At 44.8% G+C, this 18,694-nt stretch overlaps 1 protein-coding gene across 1 annotated transcript in view; it reads left to right on the top strand.

Moving 5' to 3' along the window:
• The window catches only part of CMTM8 (CKLF like MARVEL transmembrane domain containing 8), an 89,271-nt gene that overhangs the window by 49,702 nt on the left and 20,875 nt on the right, over positions 1 to 18,694 (top strand). Inside the window, exon 3 of the mRNA XM_077491463.1 lies at positions 17,415 to 17,588. Within this exon, the coding sequence (XP_077347589.1) occupies positions 17,415 to 17,588 (174 nt within the window). The remainder of the gene's footprint in view (positions 1 to 17,414; positions 17,589 to 18,694) is intronic.

The following is an 18,694-nucleotide window of genomic DNA, read 5'->3' on the forward strand; positions in this document are numbered from 1 at the left end:
TGCAATGTTATTATGTCTCAAACTCCAACTAACAGTTTTGATAGAGTGTGTAAACAACCAGTTTGATACATGTCATATAAAGGCCAAAAAAGTTCTGCGGAGTCCTCGAAAGAAGCAACCAGTGGCATAGATAATGCAGTCCTTTTTTTTTTTTTTTTTTTTTTTTTTTAGCAAGGGAATGAAATATAATATTGGATATAACTTCAAGCAAAAAACAGTTTTTAAGGACATTGTAGACGTTTGCTCACTGCTGGGGTAACCGGTGTCCTGAAACACTGGAAACAAGGCGAACAAAGCATCTGCTATTAAATGTTTTGCTACCCTGAAAATGTATTACTTTAACCTAAATATTAAATGAAGACCAGGAAGAACCATATATCTTAGACAGTTAATTACATAAAAACGCTATTCTAACATTCATCAATAAGAGGGTCTGGCGGCTGAACTGCTTGCTCCAAAGCGCCACAACCACAAGGAAGAGCCCAAGTGAACAATATTCTTAGGGATACCATGAAAATTACAATATTCTGATCAAAATGCTGAACATTTGCCAGACCGGAAATTACCACATTCAATAGATTCTGTTGCATCTGTAGACAGCTAAAAAATGCTCATCTAAAACAAATTCCACATACCACATAGAGCTAACATTTTAAGTTGAAATAAATTTGTGTCAAAACCAGTAGATACTCTTTTTTACCTGCTAACAAAACCAACATGCCAATAAGGGAATTTTAAGACCTGAGATGAGAGGCACCCAGCCCACTATTAAAATGCTGCTCATAGGCATAATGTCTGATACAAACACCAAAAAGCCCAAGGACAACTGAATCACATAAACGGTATACTCATTTTTGATAAGGTGGTTCTGAAAATATACTGTCTTCTTTGTACAAGTCTAAAACTCCATCCTAGCAAACTCAATACCAGCCTTTCTCAACCTTTTCAACACAGAGGAACCCTTGAAATAGTTCCCCGGTCTCGAGGAACCCCTTCTAAGAATTAGAAAGTGTGAAAGGGGCCTTAGGAGTGACAAATGAAGAAAAACTCACTGGATTCTTCAGGAATCACAGCTAGAGGTGATAACCTAAATAAACACATGGAGGCGGGATCCTCACTTCATAAATTTTATTTTGAAAATTTTAAAACTATCATGTCTACTTGTCATGTTCTGTGACACACTGTGTACTGTATGTGTACTGCTCTTTAACTTTCCTAATAAAACAAAGTGGGGAAAAAATATATGTAAAAATACAATATCGGGCAACGCGTTCACAGATTTAAAACTTGCAAGCCCTAAACAGCCTAATTCCTGTGAAGAAAGTAAATAAAACCCTCAGAAAAGCCAATGATGATAAGCTGACTGATCAGTGTGTTTAGGCACACATGTAACCACACACTGTCCCCTAACAACCCTGACATGCTGTATAATGGACAGGAGCACTAACCATCGTAGCACAGCACTGTACCTGCAATAACTGCACCAAATAAAAACACAATGAAGACCTTTCATAGGTCAGAAGTGTGATAAGTGAACTATAAATGAAAGCTCTAGAGAGCCGAGAGTGAACAGGAAGAGATGACTAAAGGCTGACAGGCCGAGCACACTGATCAGGGAAGACACTGACAGAGGAGACTGGAGCAGACAGAGCAAAGTGAAGTCTGTGTACATTCCCGGCCCTCAGAGCCTTCACTCACCCCTAGTCGATGATGATGAGGGTCCTGTTGGAGAGGTGTTGATCACGCTGTCAGCCCATGGCAGCAGCTTCAGACCTGCTGCCTACCTGGCTCACACTGGCAGGAACAGTGGCACTGTGGGTGTCTGAGTAGGGCCTCCTTATCCTGTGTATTCTTTCATGCTAGCTTCTGTCCTGTTGGCCTCTATGCTGACACTTCCAGTCAGCGGTCCTCCTCTTCTGGTCCCTGTAAAGTCCCAGTGGTGATGTGATAATCCTGTGGTCTTGCCTTAGGTCCAGGTCTGCCTACAGGTGGAGGAAAAGTTCCATGGCTGGCCTCAGGTAACCTATTACCATCAGTATACAGGGCAGCCCTGGCACTTCAGGAATGAGAGGCACAATACAGGCCCAGGGCCCACAGATGTAAGTGGATATACAGCTCTCACCAGTGAAAATTTGGGGGGGAAAAGTAAAAAATTTAAATAAAAAAATTAATAATAGTAATTAAATGACTGAGGCAAGCTATTCTCCAGGGGAATTAGTCCTTTGAAGCAGTTCATGAAGTAGAATATCCATTCTGCGCTGAGAGCAGGTCACAAGATCCAGGGGGAAAGCTGAGGAGAATCCAGAGGCGAGTCCAGCTGACAGATCTGAGGTAAATGCTGACTCCGCCCAGTGACAGGAGAGGATAGAAATAAAAGGTTACACTCATTGGCTAGATGTTTCCCACCAAAGGATTTGTCACCAATCCAGTGCTCAGCAGCTGAGGTAAAGCACCCTAGCAACAGCAGGCAGCTTGTCACATGAAACACAAAACAGAACCAGCAAAGCAGCCATAGCGAATCATGTACTTAACAATTATAGCCCTCTAGTAAGACCCCTTTCACACCACACCGCCCTTTGCGTTGGCGGTAAAACAAAGCTATTATTAGCAGCGTTTTACGGGCGGATTTGCGGCGCATTTCGGCCGCTAGCGGGGAGCTTTTACCCCCCCCGCTAGCGGGCGCGAAAGGGTTAAAACCGCCGGCAATACGCCGCAATAGCGGCGTTTTGCCGGCGGTATTACAGCGCTGCCCCATTGATTTTCAATGGGGAGCACCGCTCCAAAGAAGCTGCTGGCAGGACTTTTTTCTGACGTCCTGCCAGCGCACCGCTGTAGTGTGAAAGCCCTTGGGCTTTCACACCACACACAATGGTGCAGCTTCTTTAGGGCGGATTGCAGGCGCTGTTTCTAATGCTATAGCGCCTGCAAAACGCCCTGGTGTGAAAGGGGTCTAAGAGTGAAATTTATTTATAAAACAATTGGATGTTAGGGGTGACAATCCCATGGGGCCACTTCTCTGTTTTCATGGCCCTGACATTCTAGCACTAGTTCTCCTCTGTAACTATAAACCTATAAAAAAGCGTACCCTATGGAGATCTTTAAAGTGGAAGTAAACCCTCTTATATTTTTCAGCCAAGGAAGCTGCCATTTTTGACCCTGTTCAACTGCCATGATGCTGCACATGTGATCAGTTATGACACCAGCCATTGGATGGTTTGACAGTTTGACTGACAGCACAACCAATGTGCAGTTAGCATTCCCGGCATGCCGGGAATGTAACTGTTTTTTGAAACTGTTAAATTGATGGTTTTACTTAGGGTCCTTTCACACGGGGCGGATCAGTTCTGATCCGCCCCGTGGATATCCGTTTGCTCAGCGGGGATCACTCCGCCGATCCCCGCTGAGCAGGGAGATGACAGGTCTGTCTCTGCACACTGCGCAGGGACGGACCTGTCACAGCGCCGCTCTCCCCTATGGGAGATCGGATGACGACGGACCGCAGTGCCCGTCGTCACCCGATCCGATCCGCAGACGGATGGAAAAATAGCTTTTTCCTCCGTTACACTTTTTCGTATCGGAGCGGGTCGGATGTCAGCGGACATGTCACCGCTGACATCCGACGCTCCATAGAGCTCTATGGAGCACCCGTTCAGGTCCGCCTGAAAAACTGACAGGCGGGCCTGAACGGGACGTCAGTGTGAAAGGGGCCTTCCACTTTAAGTACTGAAGTTTGCTGCCATTCCACAAGTGTGCACAATTTTAAAGCATGACATGCTTGGTATCTATTTACTCGGCGTAAAATCTTTCATAGTATACAAAAAAAATCGGGCTACCTTTTTTGTGTGTGTTTGTATTATTCATGAAACCGTATCTTTCCAAAAAAAAAAAAATGCATTTGAAAAATTGCTGCGCAAATACCGTGTGACATAAAAAGTTTCAATGACCACCATTTTATTCCCTACGGTGTCTGCTAAAACAATATCTATAATATTTGCAAAAAATATTATGATTTTTACACATAGGAGAGAAGTGTCAGAATTGGCCTGGGTGGCAAAGAGTTATGGTAATTAACCACTTAAGGACCGCCGCATGGCAATGTACATCATCAGAATGGCATGTACAGGCACAAGCACGTACATGTACGTGCTTGCCTTCCAGCGGGTGGGGGGTCCGATCGGAACCCCTCCCGCTGGATGCGGCGGTCAGTTTCGCTTCAGAAGAGATCCAGGATGAGGGGATGGCCGTTGGTTTCTGGCCATCCCCTCTCGATCGCTCCTGGCGAATGAGCAGCTTCCTCCCGCTGTGTATAGTAAACACAGGCAGGGAGGAAGTGATGTCATTCTCCTTGGGGCGGTCTTATTGACCCGACTACGAGGAGAACACTGAAAGTAAGTGCACCAAACACTACACTAACATGTAGGCACACAAATCCCCCCTCCCCCTCCCAGTCACAGTGTCACTGATTGCAGTGATCATTTATTTACTGATCGCTGCATTCAGTGTCAGTTGTGACAGTAAAAAGTGTCAGGGCAGTTAGTGTTGGGTCCAGGGTAGCCCCCTACCCCCCCCTCTATAAATGTTTAACCCCCTGATTGCCCCTAGAGTTAACCCTTTCACCCCCTTTTGCTAGTGTCACTAAGCAATAGTTTTTCTGATCGCTGCATTAGTGTCACTGGTGCCGCTAAGTAGCTAGTTATTTTTTTAGGTTCACCGCCAGGTTTTTATAGTGCTAGTTCCCCCGATATACTACCCAATAATGGTTTTAACCCCCTGATTGCCCCTAGTTAACCCTTTTACCAGCGATCACCGTATAAGTGACGCTGGTTAGCCAGTTAGTTATTTAGGCTCCCCGTCAGGTTTTTATATAGTGCCAGGGACCCCCATATACTACCTAATAAAAATTTGAACCCCCTGATTGCCCCTAGTTAACCCTTTCACCAGTGATCACCGTATAAGTGTTACGGGTGACTCTGGTTAGTTAGTTTTTGCTTTTTATAGCATCAGGGCACCCACCATTTATTACCCAATAAAGGTTTAACCCCCTGATCACCCGGCAGGTGATATCAATTAGGTTTTAGGGTCAGGGTCTGCGTCGCCCCAGGCAGCGCTAGGTTAGTGCTAGTACCGCTAACACCCACGCGCAAAGCATAAACCTCCCGTAGTGGTATAGAATCTGAACAGATCAATATCTGATCTGATCAGATCTATACTAGCGTCCCCAGCAGTTTAGGGTTCCAAAAAAACGCATTGTTAGCGGGATCAGCCCAGATCCCTGCTAGCACCTGCATTTTGCCCCTCCGCCCAGCCCACCCAAGTGCAGTATCGATCGATCACTGTCACTTGTGCCGCGTACAAACGTAGCCGACTAAGTCCGCCGGACTGTCCATCGGACTTTCCGAACGGGCTACTTGCCCACACACGGCACTTTTTCAATGGACTAATACGGTGTACTATCCGCCGTACTTTTGAAATGAACGTACTCGCCCACACACGCGGAGGAAAGTCCGCTCATTTCGAGCGTGTCTCCAGGTAGGCGGGGCCCCTGGAGACACGCCCCTGGAGACACCTGGTATGGACTTAAAGGGGAACCCCAACGCCGAAAAAAAATCGGCGTGGGGGTCCCCCCAGGGTCCACATCAGACCCTTGTCCGAGCACGCTACCCGGCCGGCCAGGAAAGGGGGTTGACGAGCGAGCGCCCCCCCTCCTGAGCCATACCAGGCCGCGTGCCCTCAACATGGGGGGTGCCTTGGGGAAGGGGGGGCCGAGCGGCCCCCCACCCCAAAGCACCTTGTCCCCATGTTGATGAGAACAAGGGCCTCTTCCCGACAACCCTGGCCGTTGGTTGCAGGCGGGGGGCTTATCGGAATCCAGGAGCCCCCTTTAATAAGGGGCCCCCGGATACCGGCCCCCCACCCTATGTGAATGCGTATGGGGTACAATGTACCCCTACCCATTCACCTGTGAAAAAAAGTACAAAAAAAAACACAACAAAAATAAATAAAATAGTTTATTGCACAGCTCCGGGGGTCTTCCGTCTTCGGGGGTCTTCTCGCCGGACTCCTCCGCTTTCTTCTGCTAACTCTTTTGCTAGCGGAGGAGCCCGGCTTTCTTCCTCGCCGCCGGCCTCTTCTTCTGACTTCGGTGGTCAGGAGGTCCACCTCTTCGGTTCTTCTGCCGGGCCACCGCGCCTTCTTATAGCTCTTTTACAGACGGTGGCCCGGTCTTCTGTCGCCGCTGTCGTCGCCGCCTTCTGTTCTTCTCTTCAGATGTTGACTCGTCGCTCCCTCTGCTCACAATGAGGGGGACCGGGCGCGCGGCGACTTATATAGGGACATCGCCGGATGATGTCCCTGCCCATTATGGTGTCACAGTCCCAGAGGATGCTCGGATAGGCGGCTACGTGTCCGCCGGATAGTCGGCTACGTGTGTACGCCGCATAAGTGACAGTGAAGGCCCCCCCTTCCCCAAGGCACCCCCCATGTTGAGGGTACATGGCCTGGTACGGCTCAGGAGGGGGGGGGGGGCGCTCGCTCATCCACCCCCTTTCCTGGCCGGCCGGGTAGCGTGCTCGGACAAGGGTCTGATATGGACCCTGGGGGGACCCCCACGCCGTTTTTTTTCGGCGTTGGGGTTCCCCTTTAAGTCCATACCAGGTGGCGGGGTCAGCGACGTTTCCTTCGCGGGCCCCGCCTACCTGGAGACCCACTCAACATGAGCGGACTTTTCCGGGAAAAGTCCGCTCATTTCAAAAGTATGGCGGACTGGCATACGCACGGCCAGATTGTCCGCCGAAATGCAAGTCCGGCGGGAAGATTGGAGTGCAAAACTACTTTTCTAAGTCCACCGTACTTTCGGGTCCAAAAAGTACGCCAGAGGCTACACACCGGGGGATTGTCCGGCGGACTTAAGTTTGCCGGACTTTTCCACCCGATTGTGTGAACGTGTGTATGCGGCATTACAAAACACTAAACACATAACTGCAGCGTTTGCAGAGTCAGGCCTGATCCCGGCGATCGCTAACAGTTTTTTTTGGTAGCGTTTTATATTTGAATCCGGAAGGCAGTGCTTGGTTTTCGGGGTCCCGTACGTGGCTAGGCTCCCAAAAAGTGCCCCACATGTGGTATCCCCGTACTCGGGAGAAGCAGCAGAATTTATTTTGGGGTGTAATTTAAATTATGCCCATAGCATGTGTGAGCAATATATCATTTACTGACAACTTTGTGCAAAAAAAAAAAAAATTATTGTAATATTCCTGCAACTTGTGGCAAAATATAAAATATTTCATGGACTCAACATGCCTCTCAGTAAATGGCTTGGGGTGTCTACTTTCCAAAATGGGGTCATTTGGGGGGGGGGGGGGGGGGATTGTGCTATTTTGGCATTTTATGGCCTTTGAAACTGTGATAGGTAGTGAGGAGTGAAATCAAAAATTTGCACCCTTAGAAATCCTGAAGGCAGTGATTGGTTTTCGGGGTGCCGTACGCAGCTAGACTCCCAAAAAGTTTTTTTTGTGTCATTATTCAATCACTTAGGACAAAAAAAAATATTCAATGGGCTCAACATGCCCCTCGGCAATTTCCTTGGGGTGTCTACTTTCCAAATGGGGTCATTTGAGGGGGGGGATTTGTACTGCCCTGCCATTTTAGCACCTCAAGAAATTAGATAAATATACGCTTATTGACATTTTTTTTACTAAAGACGTGGCTGAATAAATTTTGCCCTAAATGTATGACTAAAATTGAGTTTATTCGATTTTTCTTATAACAAAAATTAGAAAATATAAAAAAAAAAAATTTCTCAAAATTTTCAGTCTTTTCCATTTATATCGCAAAAAATAAAAATCGCAGAGGCAATCAAATACCATCAAAAGAAAGCTCTATTTGTGGGAAGAAAAGGACGCAAATTTCGTTTGGGTACAACATTGCATGACCGTGCAATTACCAGTTAAAGCAGTGCAGTGCAAAATTGTAAAAAGACCTCTGGTCCTTAGGCTGACAATTGGTCCGGGGCTGAAGTGGTTAAGTAATATACAAATATATATTTTTAAGGTCATTTTACTATATTTTCAAAAACTGTACTCAAGCAAGTGGCTTAATTGACAAATTACTGAAGTTTGAAGTTATAACTTCAAACCAGTAATTTCACAGTAAATTTATTATTTATCTTATAACATATAGCATAATATATGATTTAGCTTGTACCTTGTCAGCAGCAGAGTTTCATTCTCCCTCCTTTACTGTGTGAGCAAAACATGTATGGGTAAATCTTATACCCATAAACCCATGTTTTGTTTTCCTTGTACCGTATATACTCGAGTATAGGCCGACCCGAATATAAGCCGAGGCACCTACTTTTACCACAAAAAACTGGAAAAAGTTATTGACTCGAGTATAAGCCTAGGGTGGGAAATGCAGCAGCTACCGGTAAATTTCAAAAATAAAAATAGATACCAATAATGTTTTTGAATATTTATTTCAAAGAAAAACAGTAAACTATCTCTGTAAGTGTAAAAGAGGGTCAATAAAACAATATGGTATCAACAATAACTTTAAAAGTACAAAAACCTTAGCTCATTCAGCAACCAAGCTAAAACACAAGAGTTAAAATCCTTCAAAACTGGATTCCTCATCATCTGTATGTCCAAACAGAGCTTCAGCATTAGCTGGTGTGAGATTATCAGCGTAGACATTGTCATCATCACTGAGTTCGCAGTCATCACCATCACTGCTGTCGTTCTCATACAAAGCGCTGTCTTCACTGCCATCCATAGCATTACTAATGCCACATTTCTTGAAGGCGCGTTGCACCATGTCCTCCGGAATCTCTTCCCATGCATCACGAACCCACTTTGCTATCAATTCTATGTCGGGCTTCATCAGATTTCCACCTTTTGTCAGTCGGGCTTGACCAGATGACATCCATTCATGCCACATCTTTCTCACACGGTCTTTAAAAGGTTTATTTAAACACACATCTAGCGGTTGCAATACAGATGTAAGCCCACCTGGAATAACGGCCAAAGTAACTTGAGAAGATTTTGCCATTTCTTTTATGCCATCAGATGTGTGGGCTCTGAACATATCCCAAACTAGCAATGATGTTTTTTTCTTTAAGGCTGCTCCTGGTCGTTCTTTCCAAATTTCTTCCAGCCATTTTTTTGTTCCGTCTTCATCCATCCAGCCTTTAACATGTGCGCGCACTGTAATTCGTGGTGGGAATTTGACCTTTTTAGGCAAGGTCTTTCTTTTAAAAATAATGACAGGCCGCAGCTTTGTTCCATTAGCCAAACATGACAGAACAACTGTGAAATGATTTTTTTCATTTCCTGTGGTTCTGAGAAAAATAGTTTTGTCTCCCAAAGTTGCCACAGTTCTGTTGCTTGGAAGATCAAAGGTCATAGGTGTTTCATCCATATTTCCAATATCTCCCAGGTCATAGTTATGGATCCTTCTTTGTTTTATGATGAATGAATGGAATGACATCACTTTTTCATCAAGGTCTTTTGGCAACTTCTGTGAAATCTTTGTTCTTTGCCGCAAACATAGGCCAAACCTATTCATGAAGCGGGTACACCATCCTGCTGACGCAACAAATTTTTCAATGCCTGGCGCTTTTAATTTGTCATCTTTAGCCATCTGAAGGGCACGTAAGCGAATTCCCATGCGTGTTACGCAGTAACCATTTTGACGACACTCCATAACCCATTTATGCAATTCAGTCTCTAGAGCCCCATATGAAGTTGTTAAACCACGTTGAGCTTTTTTTGCCTTTGGAATCTTTTCCAAGTCAGCTTTCTTTTTCCGCCATTCCCTCACTTGTTTTTCATCAACACAAAATTCCCTACTTGCAATACTGTTATTGCTTTCTTCTGCTCTTGACACAACCTTAAGTTTGAAACCAGCTTCGAATGACCTGCGTTTTTCTTTTGGTCCAGGATTACCGGTAGAAGTATTGGGATCCATTTCTAACAGGATAAAAAAAAAAAAAGACTTGTTCGGGTACCTTTTGAGGCCTAATGCAGGCTGATATTACAGAAAGTGATGACATGACTGTTTGCATAGAGCAGCCTGTGTTAGGGCTCATAATATACCGTACATTCTACCAGTGTCCTGCCTGTGCCCATTAAATATACAGTACAGCCTGCCTGTGTCCATTAAATATACCGTCCAGCCTGCCTGTGTCCATTAAATATACCGTACAGCCTGCCTGTGTCCATTAAATATACTGTCCAGCCTGCCTGTGTCCATTAAATATACCGTACAGCCTGCCTGTGTCCATTAAATATACCGTACAGCCTGCCTGTGTCCATTAAATATACAGTAGCCATTGTAATAATGCTCTGGATAACACATTAGACACATACCGGTATACAGCCTGCCCAATAAATATACAGTAGCCATTGTAATAATGCTCTGGATAACACATTAGACACATACCGGTATACAGCCTGCCCAATAAATATACAGTAGCCATTGTAATAATGCTCTGGATAACACATTAGACAAATACCGGTATACAGCCTGCCCAATAAATATACAGTAGCCATTGTAATAATGCTCTGGATAACACATTAGACACATACCGGTATACAGCCTGCCCAATAAATATACAGTAGCCATTGTAATAATGCTCTGGATAACACATTAGACACATACCGGTATACAGCCTGCCCAATAAATATACAGTAGCCATTGTAATAATGCTCTGGATAACACATTAGACACATACCGGTATACAGCCTGCCCAATAAATATACAGTAGCCATTGTAATAATGCTCTGGATAACACATTAGACACATACCGGTATACAGCCTGCCCAATAAATATACAGTAGCCATTGTAATAATGCTCTGGATAACACATTAGACACATACCGGTATACAGCCTGCCCAATAAATATACAGTAGCCATTGTAATAATGCTCTGGATAACACATTAGACACATACCGGTATACAGCCTGCCCAATAAATATACAGTAGCCATTGTAATAATGCTCTGGATAACACATTAGACACATACCGGTATACAGCCTGCCCAATAAATATACAGTAGCCATTGTAATAATGCTCTGGATAACACATTAGACACATACCGGTATACAGCCTGCCCAATAAATATACAGTAGCCATTGTAATAATGCTCTGGATAACACATTAGACACATACCGGTATACAGCCTGCCCAATAAATATACAGAAGCCATTGTAATAATGCTCTGGATAACACATTAGACACATACCGGTATACAGCCTGCCCAATAAATATACAGTAGCCATTGTAATAATGCTCTGGATAACACATTAGACACATACCGGTATACAGCCTGCCCAATAAATATACAGTAGCCATTGTAATAATGCTCTGGATAACACATTAGACACATACCGGTATACAGCCTGCTCAATAAATATACAGAAGCCATTGTAATAATGCTCTGGATAACACATTAGACACATACCGGTATACAGCCTGCCCAATAAATATACAGTAGCCATTGTAATAATGCTCTGGATAACACATTAGACACATACCGGTATACAGCCTGCCCATTAAATATACAGTAGCCATTGTGATTTTTCACTCACCTCATGATGCTGATGTCCCGCTGTGATGATGATGATGATGATGTCCACGGACAGGGCCGCTGATAGAATCATGGGGCCCCGTACAGCCTACCTGACGGGGCCCCCTTCAGCTCCACCCTGGCCCCACCCATTGCCCCTCCCCAGACCCCGGCGTTCCCGCATCGCTGCAGTGTGAACCCAGGCTAAAGGCTTTTAAAGCGCCGTCTATGGATAATATAAATTTACCGTAGTGTGCTGCCATTCCACAGGTGGGCATCGTTTTAAAGCATGGTACGTTATGTTTGGTATCGTATCTATTTACTCGGTGCAACATCTTTTATATTTACCGTAACAAAAAAAAAAAAAATGGGTATTCTTTTGTGTTTTGTTGCTAGAATTCATTTAGGCTGGGTTCACACTGCTGCGGCTACGAGAACCGGATGTGATTCGCACCGCACTGCAGTGCAAATCACATGCGGTCTCTGTGCGATGCGAGTTCAGCCATACAGATAGTATGGCGGAATTCGCATCCCATTCGGCCCAAACCCACACAGGACCCTTTTTTGGTCCGCAGCAGAATTGGATCGCATGGGTGTTCACACCATGCGATCCGATTCCTGTCCGAGTTTGCAGATCGCACTGCGATATGCGAACTGATCTGGAGGTGTCATTAACATTTCACTGACACTCCCAGCAGTTCGCATAGGGCAGTGTGAAGTGCCGCTGGGAGGTATGCGATGCGGGAAAACACTGCGGATTCACGGCGTTCCCGCTGCAGTGTGAACCCAGCCTAAAGTGCAATTATTAAAATTATGTTTAAAAAGGCTGGGTTCACACTGCAGCGATGCGGGAATGCCGCAAATCCGCGGCGGGTTCCCGCATCGCATACCTCCCAGCGGCACTTCACACTGCCCTATGCGAACTGCTGGGAGTGTCAATGAAATGTTAATGACACCCCCAGATCAGTTCGCATATCGCAGTGCGATCTGCAAACTCGGACAGGAATCGGATCGCATGGTGTGAACACCCATGCGATCCGATTCTGCTGCGGACCAAAAAAAGGGTCCTGTGCGAGTTTGGGCCACGTGCGATGCCAATTCAGCCATACTATCTGTATGGCTGAACTCGTATCGCACAGAGACCGCATGTGATTTGCACTGCAGTGCAGTGCGAATCACATCCGGTTCTCGTAGCCTCTGCAGTGTGAACCCAGCCTTTAAGTACCGTACAAAATTGCTTAAGATTTTAACATTTTTTTTAAAGATTTTAAAAAACCAATTACAAAAAAATTACAGGATTCTAATCTACAGTATGACACAAAAGCAGGTTTTTTTTATTCCATAATTTATGCCTCGTGAATTCACCTCACCTTAACTTCCATAGACTGGATTGCCCGGCCCCTGCTCTCTCTGCTTCTTTCTATGGTAGTCGTGTGTAGAGAGAGAGAGAGAGAGAGAGAGAGAGAGAGGATTGGGCATATCACTCCGCAGCACACAGTATCCTATGCTAATACTGTGCGGTGTGCGGAGCGCGTGCAGAGATGTATCGTATTCCGCCGCGCCCGAAATAAAAAGAGTCCCCCCACTGCAGTAACGATGTGCGGTCTGCGGAGCGGGTGCAGAGGCTGTATTCCTCCGCGCCCGAAACAGAGGAAAGAGTCCCCTCCCCGCTGCAGCCATAGAGCACACCGAGGAAAAAAAAAAAACTATAACGAAGGGAATTGAAAGAGGAGGGGATTGTGCTGACCGGCAAACTGACAGGCCATTCACGAGCGTCAGCCAGGGACATGGCCCCGCCCCTTTTTCTCCTCCAGCTCGGGCAAATTTTCAGTGACTCGAGTATAAGCCGAGGCGGCTTTTTTCAGCCCAAAAAGTGGACTGAAAAACTCGGCTTATACTCGAGTATATACGGTAGTTAAAAGGGCTGGGTTGGAAAGGAGCACTTGTCTTTTTAGACACATTTTAGCTTGGGCCAATGGTACTTTACCATTGGTGCAAGACTCTAAGCTGTCCATTGAGCTCCGTGCCTCTGGCGAGACGTGAGGAGAGGCACTGTCAGCTCATCCTCCGCTGCAAACAGAGTGTGCCAGCTTGTATTTAAACTGGCTGCCCTGTATGTAGCTTCGGACAGGCTGCACAAGGAGCCCTGTATCTCTGCAAACCATAGATGATAGGAGCCCCAACTTCAAGCTACCTACCCCCCCAAATGTGGGGTCTCTGTGACCCCCCCCCCCCAGGTTGCTGAGCTACGACCCTCAAAGTTGATCACTGTTGTTTTTTTTTTTTTTTTTTTATGTTCATGCCAGGAGCTGCTCTGCCTTCCTTGCCTGCACGTCCCTGCACTGCAGTCACTCCTGTCAATCAATAGTAAACTGGAGAACTGAGCCTGTTAAGGGTGACAAAAATGTAAGCAAAGATCCAGTAGGTTTCCAGGTATGATAATCCAGCAGTGCAGATGTGCCGGTGCTCTCGCACCAACATTACTACTGCAGTCTTGACTCTGGATCATGAGAGAGCCCCACTGCTGGATAGGCAGTAGGAAGTGTCCAAGTCCCACAAGTGATGACATGGACACCCAGTGAGGGACCCTACCTCCTGAGATGGAAGAAAATCAGAAAAACCTTGGATCAAGCTATTGTGACCACAGATTTTAATTGTTTTATGGGAACCATTAGTTAGGGGCAGCTGGGGGGGATGTTTTATGTGTGCTTTGAGGGGGAAATCTGAAATGCAGCCTTATATATGCAGAGGCTATCTTTTATATAAGGAATGGGGCTCTCTGACAACGGGCCAAAAACCCAAATGGTTACCGGTGGTAAATTATCTGGTGTTCTCCTTTTTTGATTACTGAAGCAGGCAGCCTTGGTGTATGTGAATGACCTGCAGCGTTCCCTGGATGGGATTATTTAAGTACCTCTTTAATCTGTGACATTGAGAAGAGAAGTTGTTTAACTAAATTGCTGTAGTCTTGCTGTTTTGATGCCTGGGCAGGAATTTGGCTTTCTCTGAACACATTCCCACAGTAGAAAAGTGGTTTTGCAAATTTGCATTTCAATTTAGCAGGGAATGATATCATAGCTGCAGATCATTGTGTGTGTGGTTGTGTGTTTTTTTTTTTTTTTTTTGCTAAAATGAGCTTGGTGCACCCTCTAGTGTTACAAATATAAACCAACTAGACAAGTTGAATTTGTTCTATGCTGATTTTAACAAAATATAATGGTTTATAATTAAAATACATTATGCTTCATTATCTACTGCAGCATGGTACAATGTGATAATGCCAAACGATACAGAAATATATGAAATAATAGAGAAGAGCTTGAAATGTAAATTTTAGTTGACTATTTCTGGCCTTCAGAGAGGTGTATACTATGACATGGCATAGAAATATGAATCCCTAGAAATTGTCCATAATAAACAATTTTCTTTGTTCTTGGTCAAGCTTTGCTATGTCATGTCACATTTTGTAAAGCATAGTACAATTTTGGGGGCTGCAATGTATGACCTATCTTACTGAAAATGTTTTTTTTTTTTTTTTTTCCCAGGCTGTTCACCTAGAAATGGACGCATTAGGCTTAATGTACACGGAATGTTTTTACAACCTCTCCTGAACGATTTAACCCATGTTTAAAACATCCATTTTGCCACATTTACATGCCTCGTTTAGAAAAAAAAAAAGTTTTCTTTTTTAACCGCTTAAGGACTGCCTCCTGCACATTTACATCGGTAGAATGGCACGGCTGGGCACAAGCACGTACAGGTACATTGCTCTTTAAGTGCCCAGCCATGGGTCGCGAGCGTGCCACCAGCGGCGCGCTCGCTACCCAGCAAGATGGATGCGGCGGACTACAGGGGACAGTGGCGACTTCGCTGGCTCCTGTGTCAGGTAAGTGACACGTAATGGGCTACTATGCGATGCATAGTAGTCCATTAAGCTTTACCTTTGCAGGGAAAAAAAGAGGAAGTAAACTCATCAGGGTTTACTTCCTCTTTAAGGCTGCTTTCACACTGGGGCGGGAGCAGCGTCGGCGGTAAAGCGCCGCTATTTTTAGCGGCGCTTTACCGTCGTTTTAGCGGCGGTGTGCGGGCGCTAGCGGGGTGGTTTTAACCCCCGCTAGCGGCCGAAAAGGGGTTAAACCCGCCCGCAAAGCGCCGCTGCAGCGGCGCTTTGCCGGCGGTATTGCCGCAGTGTCCCATTGATTTCAATGGGTAGGAGCGGTATAGGAGCCGTGAATACACCGCTCCTTCACCGCTGCAAAGATGCGGCTAGCAGGACTTTTTTCACCGTCCTGCCAGCGCATCGCTCCAGTGTGAAAGCCCTCCGGCTTTCACACTGGAGTTAAAGGGGCCGGTTTTCTTCAGGCGTTACACAGGCGCTATTTTTAGCGCTGTAACGCCTGAATACCGCCCCAGTGTGAAAGCAGCCTAACCGACAATTGCGCGGCTTGGCTCCCATACAAAATTGCTTTCTTTTGGTGGTATTTGATCACCTCTTTCCCTATAACGGGGAACAGACGATCAGTGACAGGCTCAGATCAATAATTGCCAATTGTAATTTATTTTTATTTTTTATTTATTTTTTTAACCAAAAATATGTAGAAAACGTATCTGCCTAAACTGAGGAAAAATATATTTTTTGGGGATATTTATTATAGCAAAAAAGTAAAAAATATTGCATTTTTTTTTTTTTTAAATTGTCGCTCTTTTTGTTTATAGTGCAAACAATAAAAACCGCAGAGGTGATCAAATGCCACCAAAAGAAAGCAATTTTGTTTGGGAGCCAAACCGCACAATTGTCAGTTAAAGCTACGCAGTGCCGAATCGCATAAAGGGGCCTGGTCCTTTGGCTGCAAATTGGTCCAGGGCTTAAGTGGTAAATACCCAAAAATGAAAAAGGGGGGAAAAGTGTTTTTTTCAAACTCTTCTAAACGCAAATGCAGCTGAACCTGGCATGTAAACATTGCAAAATGGGTTACTATCCTGTCAAGTTAAATCATTCAGGAGAGGTTGTAAAAACATCCCATGTACATTAAGCCTTAAAGTAGCCAAAAATGAATGCATCTTGTAATACTGTAAGTAACAAGACAATGTACACATTTTGGTTGGATTTGCCTTTTTATTATAACCTTACCTACTTTAAACCTCATTTTAAAAACCGATTATACCAAAAAGAAAAGTGGAATATAATATATTATTTCTTTAGGACACCACAGCAAGTGCGGCAAATATCCGTTACATAAGGGTAATTTCCATCTTGGACAGTTGTCACTAGAACATTTGTCCCCATTAAATTTCTCCTCCCCTCTTGATTCTGTGACATAATGACCTAAAATCACTACTTTGGTTTTGGGAGCCAATCTCCCCAGCAGGACTAAAAAAACAAAGCAAAAAAAAAAAAAAACTGTCAAAGGATTTAATCTTTCCCTGCTCTATCCAAAACTTAGTTTTGCCTTTTTACAAACGCTACAAGTGCAAGGACATTGGAGGCTACCAAAGCTATTACTACTTACTAATCAGGTTAAGGCTGCATTCACACCTGAGTGTTCATTTCAATGGCACCTGTTCACATCTGAGTGTTTTTTGTCTCCTGTAGCAAAACGCCCGAAAAATGCCTTTTAAGCTTAAAAAAGAACACAAGCTTCTTTGGGGCAGATTACAGGCGTTTTTCTGCTTTTTACATTGGTGACCTGTACAAAATCTCGGTAAAAACGCACAACTTTTGAAATGCTTAGGTGTGAATGCAGCCTTAATGTTCTTGTAGTCAATTTGCTTATCACAGTGAAGTTGTATAATTTTCTGTACTAAAATTGTGCCCTATTCCATTCTAATAAGTACTTTTTTTTTTTTCAGGTGTTTGGTTTGCTGGTCTGGGCACTGATCGCTGGTTCTGAGTACTTCCTCTTTCCTGCCTTTGGCTGGGTGATGTTCGTAGCGGTGTTTTACTGGGTCCTTACTGTGTTCCTTTTAATCATCTACATCACCAGAGCTTACACCAGAATTCCCAAAGTTCCTTGGGCATTAGTAGTAAGTGGATTTCACAGTTCAACAGAATTAATATGACTTTTTGGGGTTTTAATCTACCATCTAATACTTAAAGAACAAATTGACCTGTGACTTGGCATATTAGATTTGGATGGATTGGGTACTTTCATGTGATTGGTAATTCTCTGCTTCTTGATCTATGTGTTCACCTTGCCTGCATAATTCAATTGATCCCAAATGTTGGTGTTCATTAACTGTAATCAGAATAATTAGAGTTCTGGTTCATCTGCAGGTATCAAAATGAATGAGGCTGTTGATGGGGACAAGGGTCTCTTCCCTACAACCCTGGGCTTTGGGGATGGGGGTTTATCCAAATCTGGAAGCCCCCTTTACAAGGGGCCCCCACTGTGTGAATGAGTATGGGGTAAATGGTACCCCTACCCATTCACCAAAAAAGTGTCAAAGTAGTAACACGCAGTTTTTGTCCTTTATTTAAAAAAAAAGTGTCCCCAGATGTAAATCCATTGTCAATCACGCCGCCGAAGGGAATTGTCAAGATTGTCAAAAACTGTTTTTATTACTTTTTGCTTTTTTGGGTAAATGGGTGGGGGGAGCTAGGATCCGGGGGCTCGTCGCTCACACCCCCCCCCCCCCCCCTCATGACCTGCCAGGCTGCATGTTCAGTTAAGGGTCTGAAATTGATTTTTAGGGGAACCCCATGCCATATAATCTTGGTATGGACTGGGGGGACGGGGGGCATGCCTCCTTCTCTCTTCCCCTTCTTTTTTTTATTTTTATTTATTATTATCCTGTTGACGGCTGATGATTAATTGGTTAAGGACACCACGGCCAGCTTCCCTGTCCGCTCCTTAATAACCAGCTTTTACTGCACCCTGGTTGGGCAAAGCTTTGCCCAATCAGGGTGCAGAATGCACTGTGCAGGGTGGCTGTGTCCATTTCATTCCGGGACAAGTGTCATGGAATGCAGGTGCCCAGGATGTTGGACAGACTTGCAAAATGTGGGCCTTTCCCGGGCAATCGAGAAAAAGGTCACCCTAATCTCCACGTACATCCTAGTGTCTACATCCATGCAGGTCCAATTCGTGAATCAGCGCGCAACCCTGTCTGCATCCTAATCAATGCATCAG

The sequence above is a fragment of the Lithobates pipiens genome, unplaced genomic scaffold, assembly GCF_037356315.1.
Source record: "Lithobates pipiens isolate NorthernLeopardFrog02 unplaced genomic scaffold, aLitPip1_a1.2 Scaffold_19, whole genome shotgun sequence".
Classification (NCBI taxonomy): domain Eukaryota; kingdom Metazoa; phylum Chordata; class Amphibia; order Anura; family Ranidae; genus Lithobates; species Lithobates pipiens.